The sequence below is a fragment of the Rosa rugosa genome, chromosome 1 (genome assembly GCF_958449725.1).
Source record: "Rosa rugosa chromosome 1, drRosRugo1.1, whole genome shotgun sequence".
In the NCBI taxonomy this organism is placed as follows: domain Eukaryota; kingdom Viridiplantae; phylum Streptophyta; class Magnoliopsida; order Rosales; family Rosaceae; genus Rosa; species Rosa rugosa.
This window is the reverse complement of record NC_084820.1, coordinates 1,488,060-1,506,182: the sequence shown is the minus strand read 5'-3', so window position 1 is coordinate 1,506,182 and position 18,123 is coordinate 1,488,060. Positions and strand designations below refer to the sequence as shown.

Here is an 18,123-nt window from a genome sequence, read left to right as displayed (position 1 = left end):
GTCGTAAAAAAAATGACATTATAGTTTCTACAACTACCATACCAATCCGCCACGTACTTGTCCCGAAGAAAACCATAATCAATGTATGATACTTCTGTACATCCTAGAATATTGATAAATTTAGCACTCCAAATACAATTTTTGTTTTTGTTCTGCAAAGTTTCTTCTGAGGTGATGCTTAGGACAGCCAATAAACTCAAATACAACTTGAATTTTGTAAATCACCAATTAGCTAGGATTACTGCTCTGTTTTTTATGTTCTTAGTCATTTGAGGATATTGTATAATCTGTAACTGCAATCTTGAGCCTAAGAGACAAATCAAATCCATAACTAGTAGGGTTTTTTTATTACACATCCATGCACAATTAGAGACTTAAAACAGAAGGTCGACTCCCCTAGCTCCAATAGCTACGATCTCATCGACCCAACTAGGAAAATGATAACACAAACAATCGATACCACAAAGTCACACAGAGATCGACTTATTCACCTAGCTAGTACACCATTAGTAGTACGTAGTCTAGCTCCATGATCAGCGACCACCATGTCCTCCTCCATGGCCGCCCGGTCCGCCATGACCGCCTTGTCCTCCTCCTCCATGGCCGTGATCACCCGGTCCACCATGACCGCCTGGTCCTCCGTGGCCTCCTCCGCCTGGTCCTCCGTGGCCTCCTCCTCCTGGTCCTCCTTGATGACCTGGGCCGCCACCTCCTGGTCCTCCTTGATGACCTGGGCCGCCATGACCCTGATCATGGTGAGGGCCGCCTCCGGGTGGACCTCCATGAGGCGGTCCTCCTCCGGGTGGACCTCCGTGAGGCGGACCTCCCGGACCTCCCGGACCTCCTCCGTGGTGTGGGGGTCCGCCGTGATGGTCACCGTGATGCATCTTCGAATTCTTGCTGAGACTGACTTGTTAAAGACTTGAAGAGACTTGTTCTTGATGTGGCGAACTGTTGAAGAGTTAAGCTAGGTAGGAGAAGATTTTATAGGAAATGGTGTGTCGGTAAAGGGCTCTAAATTAAGAAATGTAGACATTATCTTCAGAATGGCACATGCTTCGTCGTAATTGGTGCCACATAATATAAAAGAATCAAATATAAAATTAATTCCAATTCACATAATATCCATATAAGGATAAACTTAGTTAGCTTATTTTGGCAGAATGGTAGCTCAGGATATTAATTTAATATAAACAATGAAAGCAAGCATGTGTACATATCAGGCACAGTACTTGTTTTGTTTTTGTCTTCTGAATTTTTGTGTGGTGATGCTTCATGCATTATAAGAACCACAAGATCAATAACAGTGTGTAAACCAGGGCACTAGGGCAGTATGGAACTCCAACTTTCTCTTTTTTCTTTTTTGGGCCAGAGCAACTTTAACTTTGCTGGATTACAGAAACTAGTTGCTGCAATTGTGAATAATTGAACTCTTGCTGAGTTACTATCGGAAAGGAAAAGGGGATAAGAACAAAGTACGTGAGTTTTGTTAGTGCGGCAATGCCAGAATTAATGCTCGTCTTCGTCAAGGTGGGAGCCATGAGTTCGTATATGGAGGATAAGGAGGATTTGACAGAAGAGAAGTTACAAACAGAAGCTCACAAATGCATCTAGGAGATCAATCTGTTGAAATTTTACAGAATAGGGCATACTTAGAGCCTACTTTAATCTTGCTCTCTTTTTCTTTATGAAATCGTAATAAAAATTTGATAAAATTGGGGACATTGGTTATTAACTGACAATTTTCTGATTTCTAATGGGGAATTTTAACCATCACTTTTTAACCATCGTGGAAGAATAATAGAAGAAGATTTACACAAAGCTCATGATGATACATAAACCACAAATTAAAGCTAGTACTCTTCTTATTTTACATAAATGATCAGCCTTCTTTTGGGTACATAGTCATCATATCGTAGTCATTACATGAATATAATCAGTGCCCGACAGATGAGATCGAAGGAGCAGAGCCAGTAAACCCAGCAACTTAGAACTACAAGCTAGCTACATCACATTACAAACACATAGATATATAGATCACAGCTAGCTGACTAGCTTCATGGCCTCATGGGTAGTTAGGTTCATGGGTGGTGGTGACCGTGGTGCGGGTCATGTGGCTTGTGTGGATCATGAGGAGGGCCGCCGGGAGGAGGGGCATGGGGTCCCGGAGGGGGTGGATGGGGTCCCGGAGGAGGTGGATGAGGTCCCGGCGGAGGGGGTGCATGAGGCCCCGGAGGAGGAGGCTCGTGGTGCCCCGGACCTGGAGGTGGCGGGTGACCGTGGCCGTGTGGTGGTGGTGGATGGTCTGGCATTTTACAATATCACAAATGATTCTGATTAGTTTAGATTTTGCTGCGATCAACTCTGAAATGTATATATAGAGGGTTATCCTGTAGCTTTGATTTATAGGCTTGAGAGTACGTATTCCTTCTCTTTTGGGGCGGCAATACGTGGCGAAAAGATATAAGCTAGGGATGGTGATATAACCGGGTCGCCAATTGCCGAGGGAAACGTGTTCCCCTCATCTTGAAAATAATAGAGCAACTGCAAGTCAGACCAGTGTTTGTTATTGTTAGGTGTTTACCTACAATTCATATGCATGGCACTTTCAGATCTGTGATCTGATATTCATACCACACCTACCAAGTTTTAGGTTTATCATTGGAACTCTCTAGATAATGAGAGAGTATTCACTAGGATGGTCGGCTGGGCTCCCCGCACCATTTTAAAGATACTAACAGTTTGATATTAATTTTTGGAAGCGAAAATTCGAGACTTTTGATCCTTATTAATTTAAATTAATTATACACATGACGAAAATATATTGAACGGTGTAGATATCTAATGAGCTACCCGTTCCACTAAAAGCTATCTCCTAGCTAAGCTTGCATTTTCTTCCAATTACACCAGAGCCACGTCTAATCACTAATGGCTCGATCAGTAAAGCCAAGTTTCTAATTGTTTGGTATGAATAAACTGAAAAGAAAAATGACAAAGCTTTTTGAAATGGCGATGGTACATTGGTACCACAGACTCCCCTTTCTGATCGACAGAGCACTATCAAGCATTCAGGATTTCAGGCCCATTGTCCTTTACCTTAGTGATTTGAAGCTTTTTTTCGTGGCGTCTACTATTACTTGTACATCTACCGGACACGTTCCTTTACATAATCTGTATCTTTTGTGCATGCTTCAATTATTGTTGAGTGGATAACACCTCGTGTTTTAGGCATATATATATGACTCCAAATGAGTGAGAACCCCAGTTTAATATATAAATGGTGATGTGTTTAATTGTCTTCTTGTTCCTATAGAGAATATCCTGATTGATAGATTTGCCGAGCTTTAATTAGAGGTTTATTGTTTTAATTTGTTAAAACAGATGTAAAGCTTTAAATTCAATCTCGCTTTGTAGAAAATAGTTGAGTCACTCTGTTTTGGGGGTTCTCTTCATTTAAACCTCCATATTATGTGATACAGCTCTTACCAAATACTCCAGTTTGCTGTCCAGTGAGTGAGGACTCGCTGATGAGACTTTCACCAAATGCACAATGCAGAAATCAAGTGCATGTATTTCTTAAAAAAGGTAAAGCCAAAAACTACACAGTATAAGTATTACACAAAAGCGTTATGAATTTTATGATAATTACATATCCAATGTCATAATGCCTAGACCTCCTCATGATCTTACTCTTTTCTGGAGTTCTCGAGCCTAATCAGATCAAAGAGACTAGGAAAACTTACTCATTTCCTCATTGACCAGTTCATATAGCCTGGTAGCGTTGCATCACTTCGAAATACCAAAGGGATAGCCGAGGAATTGTCCGTCAAATATTTCCTTATAAACAGTTAGAGGAATGTTTGAATCCAAAAATAATTTTGTCGAGGTTCTAGTGCTTGCTTTGGTCTTACATGAACCAATACTTGCGTGTTGTCTAAGTTATTCCTTTTTTCAAAGGGAAAGCTAGGGTTTGCATTGAGCACTTCCTATCTACAAACTGATTGTCCTATTACTGGACTAAATCCATGACTAAATCTGAGCATATAAATAGAAACTAGTGAAAACATAACTAATCATCTAAAGCCCGCATTCAACAACAACAAGCTTAAAAAGGAACGTCAAACTATCAAACAGAGATCGAATGAATTAGAATTTATGTATTTCTGGCGAATATGAATATGGATAGGCCAATCTACCTACAAATTTTGGTTGGCGGAGAGCGGCATTTGTGTTATGTGATTATGGAAAGATGGAGAAGCAACAACAACATAGAGGAATTGGCCGGGTTTTGTTTCCATAATCGGAAACCGTTTGCCGGGTTGTGCTTAGTCTAGAACTAGGCCAGTTACTCTCTATGCGTACTACCAAGCTGGCCTTAATTGTCATAGCAACCAAAATCAAAAGTATGAGCTGCCTCGGTAACACCAAAAAGTGATGTTCAAATTAAGCAGGAGGGAAGACAGAGGTCTCATAAGGTAAAGGTTTGGGCCAGGATGAGCTTGGGCAAGAGACTCTTCATTATGTAAAGGTCAATGGTAGAGAGAGATCCACTATTTTAGGTTTGGGTTGTTGTTCCAGCCATTTCCAATTTTCAAGCCCACATTCACATTTGTAATGATAGAATCATTCCACCTTATTACAAAACATTGTATAATTATTTTTTTAATCCTGTGTATCTTTCTAATTTTTCAGACAAGGACTTCCCCTTTTTTGAACATACGTTTCTAAATTTCCGGTTGGTCTTAAAGATCCATCGTCACTCAACTTCTAATTCAATATTTTGTTTACACAAGCTTTTAATCAAACTTTAACTACATTTACTTAAACTTTAAGCATCGATTTAACATTCTCTCAAAAAAAAAAAAAAAGCATCGATTTAACATTCTTAACGTCATCAATTGGACATTTTTCATTTGTGTCTCATAAATGCATAATTACTTATAAATCGTATAATTATCCGTAATTATCCGTAAAGTAAATGATTTTGTTTCAATTATTAGGTCCATTCTTAAGCATGAACTTAGGTTTTTCAACCTCCCTTTCAATTGTCTCCATCTTTTCTTTTCTTACATCAAATCTCTTTCCCAAAACGTATTAAAAAAGAAAAGAAAATTACAATGTCAATAAAAACTAAAAATAATAGAAAGCATACAACAAAAATAAATGCCTCTCTAATATTATTACAGTCCCTCTCAACTGTTTAGACGCATCAAAGATCAAGTCTTTCTTTACCCCAATGATACGGTAGTCCACAAATTCATCGAATTTGAAACATAAACAAAGCACCTCTGTCTCTCTCTCTCTCAGTTGGGTGGTGCTTCAATTATCATCAATCTCAATCTCTTTATTCATTTCTCAAGCTTTCGTCGTCTTCTTCTTCTTCTTGTTGAAATGGGTTCGAGCACTAGCCGACTGGGTTCGCGCCCATCTCGGCCCCGACCCAACCGCACCGCCAATCGTTCCCTACTCTCCTCTCTCGTCTGCGGAGGCTCTTCCTCACGTGCCGCTCACGAGGTACCCACCCCTTTCCTTTCTTCTTCAATCTTCAATCTTCAATCTTCATCACCCATTATTTCGTTTGTGCTAATTTGAATGAAAGATTCGATCTTAATTGGGTTTGGATGATTTGGGATTTGGTCGTTTGGTGCAAAGGTCGGTGCTTTTTAGTGGAATAGAGAAACCCAAATGATTGATTTGGGGTTTATTTTCATGAATTTGATAAGCTGGTGGTGAAAGATTGGTGCTTTGTGATTTTGTAGTTTCCTTCGTCAATTTGACTTTTTGCTTATCATGTATCTGTGAATATTGGTGGCTAATGAAAAATTGCTCAATTAGGGTCATGTTGTTGAATGGCAGTTTTAATTAATCAGGTCAATTATCAATTCCGGGGATCGAATTATGTATTTTTTGGTCTTTAGGATTGTTTAGATTCGGTTAAACAATCGTGGATGAAGAAGAAACCAGATTAGACCGAGCGTTTTCAGGGTCTTGGAAGACCCTGAAATCGGTCGGGGAAGTGTTAGATAAGAATGTTGCTAGTGTTGTGATCTTTTGTTGCATTGGTTTGTACTTAGGATTATAGATTATGATAGATGCTGATATGCTTAGGTGTCTTTCTTGCAGATGGAAGATCATCCAGCTGAGTGTCTTGTGAGATACGCAGAGAATTGTGATCGGGGTAAAAATCCAGTTCAGAACTCCACAGACGTATCCTCGTTGATCTCCAGTGCAGGGGCAGGGTCCACCTTCCCTAATACTGAAATTGGATCCTCATCTCAGAGCGATGTTCCAGCCGGTCAGGGTACTTATTTTGAAGAAGGTTTAAGAAGTCTTGACACTAGTAACCAGGGGAAGTGCTTGTCCAGAAGTAAGGAGCTCATTTCTCATCCGGTAAGTGCTGGTTGTAATCATGATGAATCTAGTAGGGATAATAGTACTACAGCTAGTACTTCGTTTAAAGAACAACAATCTTCCCACCCAGTCTCTGTGAATAGTTCGGCTAACATGGATGCAGTCAATGGCTCCGCAGACAAGAATGTATCTCAGGCGTGTCCTGTGGTTATGCGTCCAAGTAGTTCTTCTCCACAAGGGATTGGGAATTCCCGTTCTGATGACATGTCCGTTGAGAATCATGTAGCTGAAGTAATGGCTGTCCATAATACTAATGCTGATACTGATTCTGTTCATGTTTCGGATATACCATTACCTTTTCCCTCACGCGGAAATGATTCCCTTCGGGAGGTACCTTCTGGCTTAGGATTCCTTGTGTCCAACAGGGAACAAAGCCGGGAAGATGGAAGCGTAGTTCACGTTGATGTCATGAGCATTTCTTCGAACTTTTTGTCCAGTAGTAATGCTGATACAAGTAACCGTGAGTCCAGAAGGAATGGTAGGCGTCTGTTTTGGGATGCATTTTCAAGACGCAGTTCCAGAAGGTTTATTGATTCTCCAACCATACTTTTCTCTACTGATGAGACTGAGGATCTAGGATTTCATGACAGATGGCTACTTGGTTTGAGTGGTGATTTTCTTGATGATCGGAGTGGAGCTGATTCTGGTCACCGGGTCAATAGAACTCCCAACTTGAGTGAACGGCGCCGGCACTCTAGATCTGAGGTGATCTTGTAAAACTTAAAAAACTTCTGTTATGTTTCAATCATGTGACTTAACTTGGATCTGGAGATTGGATACTTGGGCTCCATTGACTTGAGGGACTTATGTGTTATATGGAATAATCAGTAGTGTGCATTCATTTACAATATTATATTTATATACGTTATCATGGGCTAATAGTACTTCAATATTCGGTTCATAATGTGTTCTATTTAGATGTTATTACCAAAAAAAAAATATCTTGTTATAGGGCAGAAAATCCTATCAATAGTTACCAACAGCTGTGTTCTTATTCTCCCCAGTAATTATATTTTAGCTTTTGCATGACTCTTTACAGGTCTGGGAACGGCTTCGTGGTGGCCTTGATGATAATGCTCACCGCAATACTACTTGTCCTACAGGAATTCACCCGGGTGGCATGTGCTCCTGTGGTTCATTCTTGATGACAGAAGAGTCTAGTGCTCGGGCAAGTATATCGAGAATTGTCATGCTTGCTGAAGCTCTATTTGAGGTAATTTTATTTCCTCAGGCTTCTGTTTCTTGTATTGTTCGATATTGTGATAATGTATAATACTTCTAGAAGTTGCTTACATGTTTTGGGCTATAACAATGAAGGTTCAAACATTCTTGTCTAGGGTCTGCTTTCATTTCAAAAGGTCAAGTCCTCTATGGTCGCATGCATCTGGTTAGGTAGATTGCACTACTGTTGGTTATTAATGAGTGAAGACATTAATGAAATTTGTTTCTCATTCATCAATTTTGGTTGAATGGCTCGGTATATTTTTCTGCTGGTGCTTATTAATCTCATTATGGAATTTTCTGGCAAGTATATGTTAGGAAAGCCTGGTTAAATGAATGACACAGGTTTCAAGCAGGTTTTGGTGTTGAAAAGTTTTTTCTGGATGTCATCATTCAAGGCAGTGATTAAACATAGAAATTGATAAAATTATTTTATAGGGAAAGTAATATTCAGAATCTCATCATATCGCATTGCTTTCCAGTCTGGTTTCTGTTCTGTGGGAACATGTCCATGTGTTGATCAACTTTTTGGTTACATACTTTGTATAGCTTAGAGCATCTCTATATACTTGTATTCCTTTCAAATATGCTTCCTGGTTTGAAGAATGTAGATACAGCATCCTTTCAAATGTTACAGTTTTTATTCTGTCTGCACTTTGGAGATTACAAATGGATATACTTGTATTCCTTTCAAATATGCTTCATCACATAATTTTGTAACATATTTTGTTCTAATTTATGACATGCAGGTTTTGGATGAAATTCATCGCCAACCTGTGTCACTTTCACTGTCTATGGTCTCAGTCCCTGCCCCAGCATCTGTCGTTGATTCGTTTCCTCTTAAGAGTCACACTAAGGTTGACAAATTGAAGCATGGGGATGATGCTGAACAGTAAGTCATGTATAGTACAAATTTTTCTCGTTTATTATCAACAGTGGGCATAATGCATCTGTCAGTGTTTGATCATGGTGAGTTAATAATTGACAGGTGCCACATCTGCCTTGCTGAGTATGAGGAAGGGGACAAAATTCGAGTTCTGCCCTGCCACCATGAGTATCACATGTCATGTGTGGATAAGTGGCTTAAAGAGATACATGGGTATGCTTATTGCCATCCCTTGCTTTTTACTTTTAATATTATCCTTCATTTTCCAGTGTTTTATACTGAAAGTCTTTTGGTTTCTTTTCCTACTGCCTTTTTTCCTCTTACAGAGTTTGTCCACTTTGTCGAGGAGATGTTCGTGAAGGTTTAAACGACTGTTCCGTATCTAACTCAGGGATATCTTCTATTTGATATAAATTGTACATATGAATGTAAATATTGATGGTCCTTCACATTTACAATCACGTGTCTATTTGTCCTCCATGGACAAATACTAACTTATTTTGTGCTCAGTGCTAACTTGCATCTGAATTTTCCAAGTCAAATCTCATGATGCGGATTTGTAGTACTTGTACAGGGATTGAGAAATATGAGATATTTGTATCAATGTTTATCTTACGCATACTTGGGGTAATTTTCTCTTACTTGAGAATGCTTTCAACAAAGATGAGACACATTCTGCACAAAAAGGGAGCTTTTCAATAAATTACCAACCCTGTTGTTACTTTAGGACAGCACAGGGTGAAATTACATTGCCTAATTTACAAGTCAAACATAAGAGTTTGAATTACTTGGCTAGCCGAGTTCTTTTAGAATCCATAAAGCGATTCCTCAATCATAATAACATCATAAAAGCAGATAACATTACTTCCCTATAAGGCATTACCCAGAATATATATCAGTGCCTGCTGTTATCAATAGCCATGTCCAGGGACCCAGAAGGGGTTCTGGTTCTGGTCTTGGGCAAAAGCTGGTTTAAATCCCAGCTTGCTAGCATTGCTTCCATTCCCAGTGATGTGATCATCACAGAAAGGATTGGTTTCATGGAACCTTGAAGTGCCACTGCTATGGTATGAATGATCTCGGGTTGCAAATAGATTCGGGTGACAATTTTCATCGTCGTCTTGGAATGTTGTCCATCGCGCTGAGTTCATGCCATGTTTCTCTCTAGCTGCATTCCTCAAGCTCTCCATTTCCCCAACATGGTCCTTGAATTCTTTCTTCACCACATCCAAGACCACATCACCGTAGCGATCACACCACGACCTGCAACATTGAAACAAAGAGAGCTCAAAAGGGTGACAATTTTAGCTGATCCTAGGCTCAAAAGGTAAACGATTTGGAATTGAACTCACTTGGGGAAAAACTTCTTTAGCTCAGCCTTGTCTACTGGAAGCTTAGTTGAAATTGCTTCAATTTGGTCATTCCTGATCAAGTCCCAAGAATCATTCATATATTCATAAAAGAAAGATTGCTTTTTCAAAACACCAATGCTCATACAACAAAGTCACCAGAAACTAGTATAAAGGCTTACGAAAATTTGAGATTTGGATTTGATGTGCAAAGCTCGGTCTGAATTCTCGACAGCTCCTTCTTTATCTTGTCCCCTACAACCTGCACATTATAAAGTGACCAAGATTTAGTTTCAGCTCAATTTTCAAATATCAACTCAATCATTAAGAAACCAAATCAACAATGTCAAACCTTATCAATGAAAAAATCAGAAGGAGAACCATCTGAAAGCAGCTTCCTCTTGATAAGCCTAGTGTCTGGTCCTTCACCCATGGGACTTGCCACAAGCTTCACATGAACTTCACTATCTGATCTCTCATTAAGAGGCAGAGGAGTTGTCTCATCCTCCAACTCACTCCTCTTCCACTTCTTCAATCCATCAAATCCCCATTTCTTTTTCGCTGATTTCAAAGGTGTCTGTTCTTGTTCGACACAATTCTCATCCCCATTTCCCTCTTTCTGCTCTCTCTGAAACAGATTCCTAAACGGTTTCCTCTTTGTTCTATCCGAGCTACCACTTTCTTTCACTGGAGGCAAGCTCTCCGGCATGAGAATTGAACTAGTTTCATGATTAGAGTTGTTAGCCAAATCGAAAATGCTCCTCTCTTCTCTGTTCTTCCCCTGTTTGTAAGGTGACACAAAACCCAAAACCGAAGCTGCTCCTTTGATCTGCTTCATTGCCGAGCCATGCCTCCCTTTGTTGCTCTTCGAATTCGAGCCCTCTTTGTTCACCAAGCTTTTGTCATCCTTCAAGTCGATGACAGACCATTCCTCCTCTGCATTCTCTTTTGGATCTTTGAGTGGCGCCCCTGCAACAATTACATCTCTGGCCTCAATCTCAGCTCCTTGGACTGCCAATCTCTGCAGCAACGGCCTTTTCGAAGAATGGTACTCATCTTCAGATATGCATTTTGCATACAAAAGTTCCTACAAAATTCAAATTCCCATTAATCTCAGCGGATCGCAGCAGCAAGAACAATTTGTCACTTACAATACCCTGTCGCGTAATTTTAACAATAAAAAAAAAGGAAGGCAGAGAGCTTTTAGATTTGTTACCTGCAAGAAAAGCAGCTTATCTCTCAAGATCACTGGCTGCTCATGTTCGGCCGGAGCTGCAATTAGAGTGTCGAGCAAATGGGATCGAAAAGCTGAGACCTCAGTCTCTGCCAAAATGCCTTCCTTGTGAAGACCCATCAAGTTGAGAATCTGGTGGAAAGAGTCCTGCTGCCATTTGAGATTATCAGACTGAAGCTTCGACAGCTTGTGTTCCGCGGCCGGTAAGCGGCGTTTCTTGAAGCTGAAGGGAAGTATGGTCTTACATAAGGAGGTGACCGACTCATGTAGAGAGGAGTAGTATGTGGGTGCGTATGAGTACACCATTCTTAAAACTCTCGGATCTAAATTTGAAGAATTGCCAAAAGGGTTCCAGAAAGATCGAGTGTTTGTGTAAGATGCCTGAGCTGTGAATCTGGTTTTGGTGGTTTTGGTTTGTGGGTGTTTGAAGACAATGTGTCTGTGAGAGCTTAGCGAGTGAGAGAGGCAGTAAGATTTCAGATTTTGAATTTGGGGAGACGGGAAACGGTCACTAGGAACTAGCCGTTGAGGAGAGTCTTTTGAAACCCACATGGCCGGTGGCAAAATAATGAAAGATGCATTGAGGAAACGTCGTCGTTTTGGTGCTTGGGGATGGGCAATATCATTTTTGTTTTCATTATTTTTAGAATCAAGCCCAAAAGGCGAAAATATATTCAGCACAAGCCAGAATAGGCCGTTACATACCCTGCCGCTGTCATTTAAGGACATAGACAGATAAGGAGGTAGTGGTAGTACCCACAGTGGTACATAGCTATAGACCTACTCATTAGACAATAATACGTAGACAAAGCGAGAATCCTCCTTCGGTACTACTCCAGAGGCGCTAGAGGTACATAGAATGCAAAAACAATGCATGGCTTCCTAATACAAGGAAATTATTGTACTTAGATAACTAAATAACATAGAGATGGGCCTAGGGCAGAAACCCTAGCCCAAAATAAAGTCCAGAGCAGCTTCCAGAAAGGGTCCGCTCAAAAGCCCATTAGGCTTGCCTTGGGCCAGACCCGGTCTCCATCTCCAGCATCCTCAAGCCAGCACTGCAGTTCCTGCCTCCCCCCGCCGCCGCCACCGTCCGCCATGATCCCGCCACCACGAAACCAATCGCCACGACCAAGATCAGCACGAGACATGCCGCCACAACCCCGTCGCCATGAACCTGCCCCTATCCCACTTCCTCCGATCCTTGCCGCCGCAGATGTCACACCCAGACCCGCACCGTCGCCGATCCCGGAAGCGAGATAAGGTCCGCCAAACCTGCAACACATGGACAACAGTATCCCAGAGATTTCATACCAGGAGTATGAAGCCAAAAACAGCCTGCAGAAACCTCCAAGCCACACCCCTTTAAACCACCCTGGATATTAACATCAAATTCCCGTCCGGCAGCAGACCCAGCGTAGACAAGATCTATGCCAGGGCCGCCACCGGACGAGAGCTGATCTCTTGGTCTGAGAAGCCCGCCGACAACCTAGATTTTGGAGAGCTCTCCTCTTTTTTGTTTTCATTATTAAAGAGACGTTTTCATGTGCTAATACCAAGTGATACATATTAAAACACCAATATAGATTAAGAAAAGACTATAATTAGTAGGTAGTCCGGTTTAAAAAAATAAAAATAAAGATGTTTTATTTTTTTAAGTATGATATTGGTCGTTTAGATGTCGCTATTCAATTATAGTCATGATGAGTTTATATGAACATTGTCTGCATATTAGAAACCCTAGTGGTTCTAATCTAAAGACTATGAGTGGATGATCTTTAAAATAAAATTATAAGTTGAATTATTCCGGTTACAATTGTATTGAATCGACACAAGATGAGTACCTATAATGCGGCAGAGTGAGCTATCTAGTTTTTCGATGATTATCAACAACTAAACTCGTTCTAGGAAGACTAAAAAACGGAGGGTGCAGGCGAAATGGCAGAACCCTCCCAATGATAGGCTAAGGTGAATGTTGATGGGAGCTACAAACTTGATTATAAGGATGGAGGAATTGGGGTAGTGATCCGAGATGAGCATGGAGTGTGTTTAGCAGCTCTGGCATGTTACTTCCCTCATGCACTCTCTACGCTTCACATAGAAGCAGAGGCATGCATGGCCGGTCTCCTTTTGCCTATTTATAAAAAAAAAAAAAAGGCTGATTTTGATTTAGAATGTGATTGCTCACTTGTGGTTGCTGCTTTACAACAAGACGCAGAATATAGATCTGAAATAGGGAAGATTGCAAGTCTTATATGACATTTTTACACTATTCATGTTAGACATATCTTTTGTGAAGCAAATGATATAGCCAATAGATTAGCTCACCTCTAGGTTGAATTACTTTAACTTTAATGATGGTTGGATAGATTTAGGATGTACTTTATGAAGATTATTATAATGATGCTAGAGTCCAAAGTTTTATGTGCCTCTCGATACATGCATTTAATTCTAATGCAATAAATCAGACGTGGGGGTGAGCCTCCAACTAGATTTAAAAAAAAAATAGAGAGAGAGATTGTCCTCTTTAGAAGGATTTTGAACAATTTATAACACCTATGAAGGGCCAAGATGTATGTCTTGGACAGATAACAGATTTGAAATTAAACATTATCAAAGAAAGTTAAGAAACCTAATTCCAAAGAGACTTCCATGGACCAAGGTCCACCTGCACCTAGGCAAAAAAATCAGATATTTTGCCACCAAATGCCCCATTTTGCCATTCATTTTGCCTATGGTCCATCTACACCTTGGTCCATATTAGAATTTTGAGAAAAATCCAGCTACCGTCCCCAAACAATTTTGTCAAGGCCAATTTGATACCCGAACTCTCAAAAGTATCAATGTGATACCCAAAGACCTAAATTGGTATCAACGTGATACTTCCGTCAAAATTTTCAGACGGCGCCGTCTGTTTGCTGACGTGGCAAGCACGTGGGTCCAAAAAAAAAGTGAAATGACCAATTTACCCTCTTTTTTTTTTAAAGAAAAATTCATTTATCGTCCCAAACTATTTTGCCAAGACCAATTTGATGCCCAAACTCTCAAAAGTATTAATGTGATACCCAAAGACTTAAATTGGTATCAATGTGATACTTCCGTCCAAAATTTCTGACAGCGCCTTATGTTTGCTGACATGGCAAGCACGTAGGTCCCAAAAAAAGTTAAATGATCAATTTACCTTTTTTTTTTTTGTTAATTCATTTTTTTCCTTTTCTTTTCATTTCTTTTTCTTCCTTCTTCTTCTGGGATTTCCTTCTTCTTCTTCTTCTTCTTAGGGTTTCGCGGCGCCAAGCAGCTTGGGGCTGAAGCTTCCAATCGAACCCGATACCGGTCGAAGAACCTGCTGGTGCTGAGATGATCAATGACCCGTCGGCGTAAATTAGGGCCGCCGAGTTGTTGAGCGAGACGAGGCGTTCAGCCGGAAGGTACCGTGAGAGAGTGGTCGTCGAGGCGGAGTATGTAAGGTCTCCGAATGGAAGGCGGTCCAGTTCTAGGGATGCCATTTTAGCTATTCTTCTTCTTCTTCTCTCTCCTCCTCTCTCTCTCTCTCCTCTCATTCTCCTCCGCCCAAACCATCACTAACGCCGCCGAGATCCTCTCCAATTCCTGCTACAAATTCATCTCGGCGGCGTTAGTGATGGTTTAGGCGGAGGAGAAGGAGAGGAGAGAGAGAGAAGAAGAAGAAGAATAGCTAAAATGGCATCCCTAGAACTGGACCACCTTCCATTCGGAGACCGTATATACTCCGCCTCGACGGTCACTCTCTCACGGTACCTTCCGGCTGAACGCCTCGTCTCGCTCAACAGCTCGACGGCCCCAATTTACGGGGACGGGTCGTTGATCATCTCAGCACCAACAGGTTCTTCGACCGGTATTGGGTTCGATTGGAAGCTTCAGCCCCAAGCTGCTTGGCGCCGCGAAACCCTAAGAAGAAGAAGAAGAAGAAGAAGGAATCATGTTGATACCAATTTAGGTCTTTGGGTATCACATTGATACTTTTGAGAGTTCGGGTATCAAATTGGCCTTGGCAAAATAGTTTGGGGACGGTAGATGAATTTTTCTATAAAAAAAAAAGGGTAAATTTGTCATTTCACTTTTTTTTGGGACCCACGTGCTTGCCACGTCAGCAAACAGACGGTGCCGTTAGAAAATTTTGACGGAAGTATCACGTTGATACCAATTTAGGTCTTTGGGTATCACATTGATACTTTTGAGAGTTCGGGTATCAAATTGGCCTTGGCAGCATAGTTTGGGGACGGTACCTGAATTTTTCTCTAGAATTTTTGATTCGCACAATGTGTCTCAATCTTCTGTTGGCAATGGCGTGCAATGTACCTTTCACATATGAAAACTTTCAAACACTTTGGACTCTTGTTTATCACTCACTCTAATCACAAAGAAAAAATATTAAAAAAATAATCAAATCATATCTTAAAAGCTTAATTATATTAACATAACCCAGCGAATGAAATCAAAACAGGTTTGGTACAACATAATGGTGCTCTCCAGCTAGAACACAGGAAGGTACAAACTTTTAACCAAATCAGGATGGAAAACTTTTAACCAAATCAGGATGGAAATAATGGAATGTCTTATTCTATAGCATGCATCCTAATAAATCTAGGACATGATATGGAAAAGACCAACATATATATTTGTTTAACGGCACTCTTACTTAATGATTCAAACTTTTGATCAAGCACTAATATGAGAGTGATGATTCACCTAAATGAATGGTTTAGTCATTAACAAGAAAAAATGGCAGAGACCAAGACAACAAGGCAATCGCACTCCCATATGTTCAAATCTTTGGGCCACTAGTCACATGCGAGGTGCATTATCTCAAATTCAATTTCCGGATGTGGGGTGAAAAGACTTGACATATAGATTGTGACACTTAGAGGAATTAGATTCATTCACTTGCATTTCTTTAAAAACTTTTGTCTATTATTTGTTCGTCCTTAAAGCTAAAGGATAATGGAAGAAGACAAGAAGCTCTATATGTCCCTTTCGCTATATATGGAAGGGGAATTATTGAATGGTGTCTTTTGTGCCTATGTTGATTTATACCTAACAACATTGCAATATGCAGCCCCTAATTTACTCAAATTTATACTATATTAACGGCCATTTTCTAATAGCTTAAGTTTTAATACCTTAATCATATTTGAATTTTTTCAAGAAGTCTCGCGTCCCAAATTTCTAATTCCCTACTCATTTGATTTGCAAGGGGCAGAATGGAGCTGCACAAATATGTTTCCCTTCCCTCTATATGTTTGATCATGAGGTCCGGAAGTTAAGCTTTTGAAGTCCGGTAGTTATCTAAATTGAGAAGAATGTGTGTGAGTTGATCGATCCCTACAATGAAGCACCTTGAAACTACCAACCACACAGTATATAGTATATACATAATTTCACTCACAGAGAGTTCTTGCTAATCTTTCGTTCTTTCTTCAACAAAATCATATGGTAGATACAAGCTGAAGCCTCATAAAGTCAACATTCTGATCCACACCAACCCTACAACTGCAAGCCTCATTACAGATAATTAAAACAAATTAAAGAGAAGTAAATTTACTGGGACACTATAGCTATCCCCATTCTACAACAAGGGCAATGAGCATTGTTCTCCAGCCATGGGACCATACACTCAGAATGGAACCTATGTGCGCAAGGCAGGTGCACCAGAGTCTCACCAGGCCTGAACCTCTCAAGGCAAACAGCGCACTCATCTTGGTCAGATGACTTCCAGCTGAACTTGGCCCAGCTGAACTTTCTTGACCCAGTCCTAGTAGTCTTCTTTGATCCATACACTTCTCTCTGCAACTCCCTCAGAATCATGGTAGATCTTCCATCATCCACACTACTCAATGATCCTTCTTTGCTAATTAGCCTAAACCCAATTCATCATTTGTATAAGAAAACTAATGAAGCAATCAGTTTGGTAACTAATATGCCTTTGGGGTTGAGTAGTTACCTTTTGGGTTGTGATTTTCTTTGTGTTCTCAATCTTTCATCTAATCTCTCTTTGGCAACTCTGGCTTCCACTCCTAGCGTCTCATCCTTGTATGAAGCCTGGTTCAACATGCTTCTTTGCTATAAGATTCAAAAACAATTGACAATCAAATAATCATCCAAAAATAAGGAAAAATTAAAGATGAGACCTAGTAGTTAATTGATTACCAGAGAAAAAGTTGAGGTTTGGTGTGTTTCATGGTTGCTAGCATACAAGCAAAAAGATGAGCGTCTGGTGCAGCCATTTGTATTAGCCAGACTTGGCGATTCGCCGCTCTGATGGACTCGTCTTCTTCGAGCACATTCCACACCAGGAAGCATCCCCGCCATTGCAGCTAAGGTCTAATATGCCTACGAGCTTTTTAACCGCAACAACTTAAATATACTCTGTTGGCGCTAGAAGTACGTACTATGTTCTTCTCCTATTTATATACAACCCATCTATTCATATATGAGAAGCTGCCTGAAATGACATCCCTTATGGTATGTTATGATGAAGAAGAAAGAAAATGGTACTATAGAAGAACGAAAAGATGGTTTGTTCTAAGATCAGGAAGAAGAAGACAATGGAAAGTTAATCAGAAGATTGGTGGGAGACAAAAGAGGGTCCATACCATTGATGGTAGCTAAAACCATCTGAATCAATCATGTCTTCAACCTCTGTTCTTCTTCTTTCTCTCTCTTCACAATTATGGGTGTGAGAGGGAGAGGGAGAGAGAGAGAGAGAGAGAGGTTAGAGAAGAAAAGTAAAAAGAGGGTGAGGAACAAGGTGGGAAAGGGAATGGAAAGAGTGAGGAAGTTTCAAATGAGCTTAAAGATCAATCAGAATGGTTGTAATTCTGACCAGAAAAGAAGCACTAATTTGGGTACACAAGGGTGAGCCACGTGACCAACCAAATCTCTTCTCGATTTAGGCCTTACGTTGTGCTACAATTAAGTGTTTGGTAATTGTTGGTTTTGGCAAAGCTGGCTTTATATACTTCACATTTTCATGATGTTCACTT

The 18,123-nt window shown here is 40.4% G+C and overlaps 3 protein-coding genes and 1 long non-coding RNA gene across 4 annotated transcripts; 1 reads left to right on the top strand and 3 right to left on the bottom strand.

The window, feature by feature from the left end:
• Window positions 1-301: 301 nt before the first annotated feature.
• On the bottom strand, window positions 302-2,667 carry LOC133709264 (uncharacterized). Its single transcript, XR_009846197.1, has 2 exons — window positions 731-2,667; window positions 302-697 (listed from the first exon to the last, which is right to left on the bottom strand). It is a non-coding gene; the product is annotated as an uncharacterized LOC133709264 (long non-coding RNA).
• A 2,576-nt stretch (window positions 2,668-5,243) lies between these two features.
• On the top strand, window positions 5,244-9,137 carry LOC133709245 (uncharacterized). The gene is made up of 6 exons (XM_062134927.1): window positions 5,244-5,514; window positions 6,124-7,116; window positions 7,451-7,624; window positions 8,382-8,524; window positions 8,621-8,731; window positions 8,845-9,137. Exons 1-6 carry the CDS (start codon window positions 5,392-5,394, stop codon window positions 8,924-8,926), a joined length of 1,626 nt encoding a protein of 541 aa, XP_061990911.1. The 5' UTR covers window positions 5,244-5,391; the 3' UTR covers window positions 8,927-9,137.
• Window positions 9,138-9,210: 73 nt separating this feature from the next.
• On the bottom strand, window positions 9,211-11,602 carry LOC133709254 (uncharacterized). The gene is made up of 5 exons (XM_062134936.1): window positions 11,084-11,602; window positions 10,220-10,954; window positions 10,050-10,129; window positions 9,871-9,942; window positions 9,211-9,781 (listed from the first exon to the last, which is right to left on the bottom strand). Exons 1-5 carry the CDS (start codon window positions 11,405-11,407, stop codon window positions 9,430-9,432), a joined length of 1,563 nt encoding a protein of 520 aa, XP_061990920.1. The 5' UTR covers window positions 11,408-11,602; the 3' UTR covers window positions 9,211-9,429.
• A 4,930-nt stretch (window positions 11,603-16,532) lies between these two features.
• LOC133726928 (probable E3 ubiquitin-protein ligase RHY1A) lies at window positions 16,533-17,939 on the bottom strand. Its single transcript, XM_062154568.1, has 4 exons — window positions 17,734-17,939; window positions 17,288-17,582; window positions 17,082-17,200; window positions 16,533-16,997 (listed from the first exon to the last, which is right to left on the bottom strand). The coding sequence occupies exons 2-4, from the start codon at window positions 17,447-17,449 to the stop codon at window positions 16,679-16,681; spliced, it is 600 nt and encodes a 199-aa protein (XP_062010552.1). The 5' UTR covers window positions 17,450-17,582; window positions 17,734-17,939; the 3' UTR covers window positions 16,533-16,678.
• Between the last annotated feature and the right edge of the window lie 184 nt (window positions 17,940-18,123).

Bases quoted from the DNA above. Each gene is read 5' to 3' on its own strand.
- LOC133709245 (XM_062134927.1), top strand. From the start codon at position 5,392: ATGGGTTCGAGCACTAGCCGACTGGGTTCGCGCCCATCTCGGCCCCGA. The intron at 5,515-6,123 runs GTACCCACCCCT...TCTTTCTTGCAG, and splicing joins CCTCACGTGCCGCTCACGAG to ATGGAAGATCATCCAGCTGA. The intron at 7,117-7,450 runs GTGATCTTGTAA...GACTCTTTACAG, and splicing joins GCCGGCACTCTAGATCTGAG to GTCTGGGAACGGCTTCGTGG.
- LOC133709254 (XM_062134936.1), bottom strand. From the start codon at position 11,407: ATGGTGTACTCATACGCACCCACATACTACTCCTCTCTACATGAGTCG. The intron at 10,955-11,083 runs GTAACAAATCTA...TGAATTTTGTAG, and splicing joins ATAAGCTGCTTTTCTTGCAG to GAACTTTTGTATGCAAAATG. The intron at 9,943-10,049 runs GTAAGCCTTTAT...GGACTTGATCAG, and splicing joins AATCCAAATCTCAAATTTTC to GAATGACCAAATTGAAGCAA.
- LOC133726928 (XM_062154568.1), bottom strand. From the start codon at position 17,449: ATGGCGGGGATGCTTCCTGGTGTGGAATGTGCTCGAAGAAGACGAGTC. The intron at 17,201-17,287 runs GTAATCAATTAA...TGAATCTTATAG, and splicing joins AAACCTCAACTTTTTCTCTG to CAAAGAAGCATGTTGAACCA. The intron at 16,998-17,081 runs GTAACTACTCAA...AATTGGGTTTAG, and splicing joins AGAAAATCACAACCCAAAAG to GCTAATTAGCAAAGAAGGAT.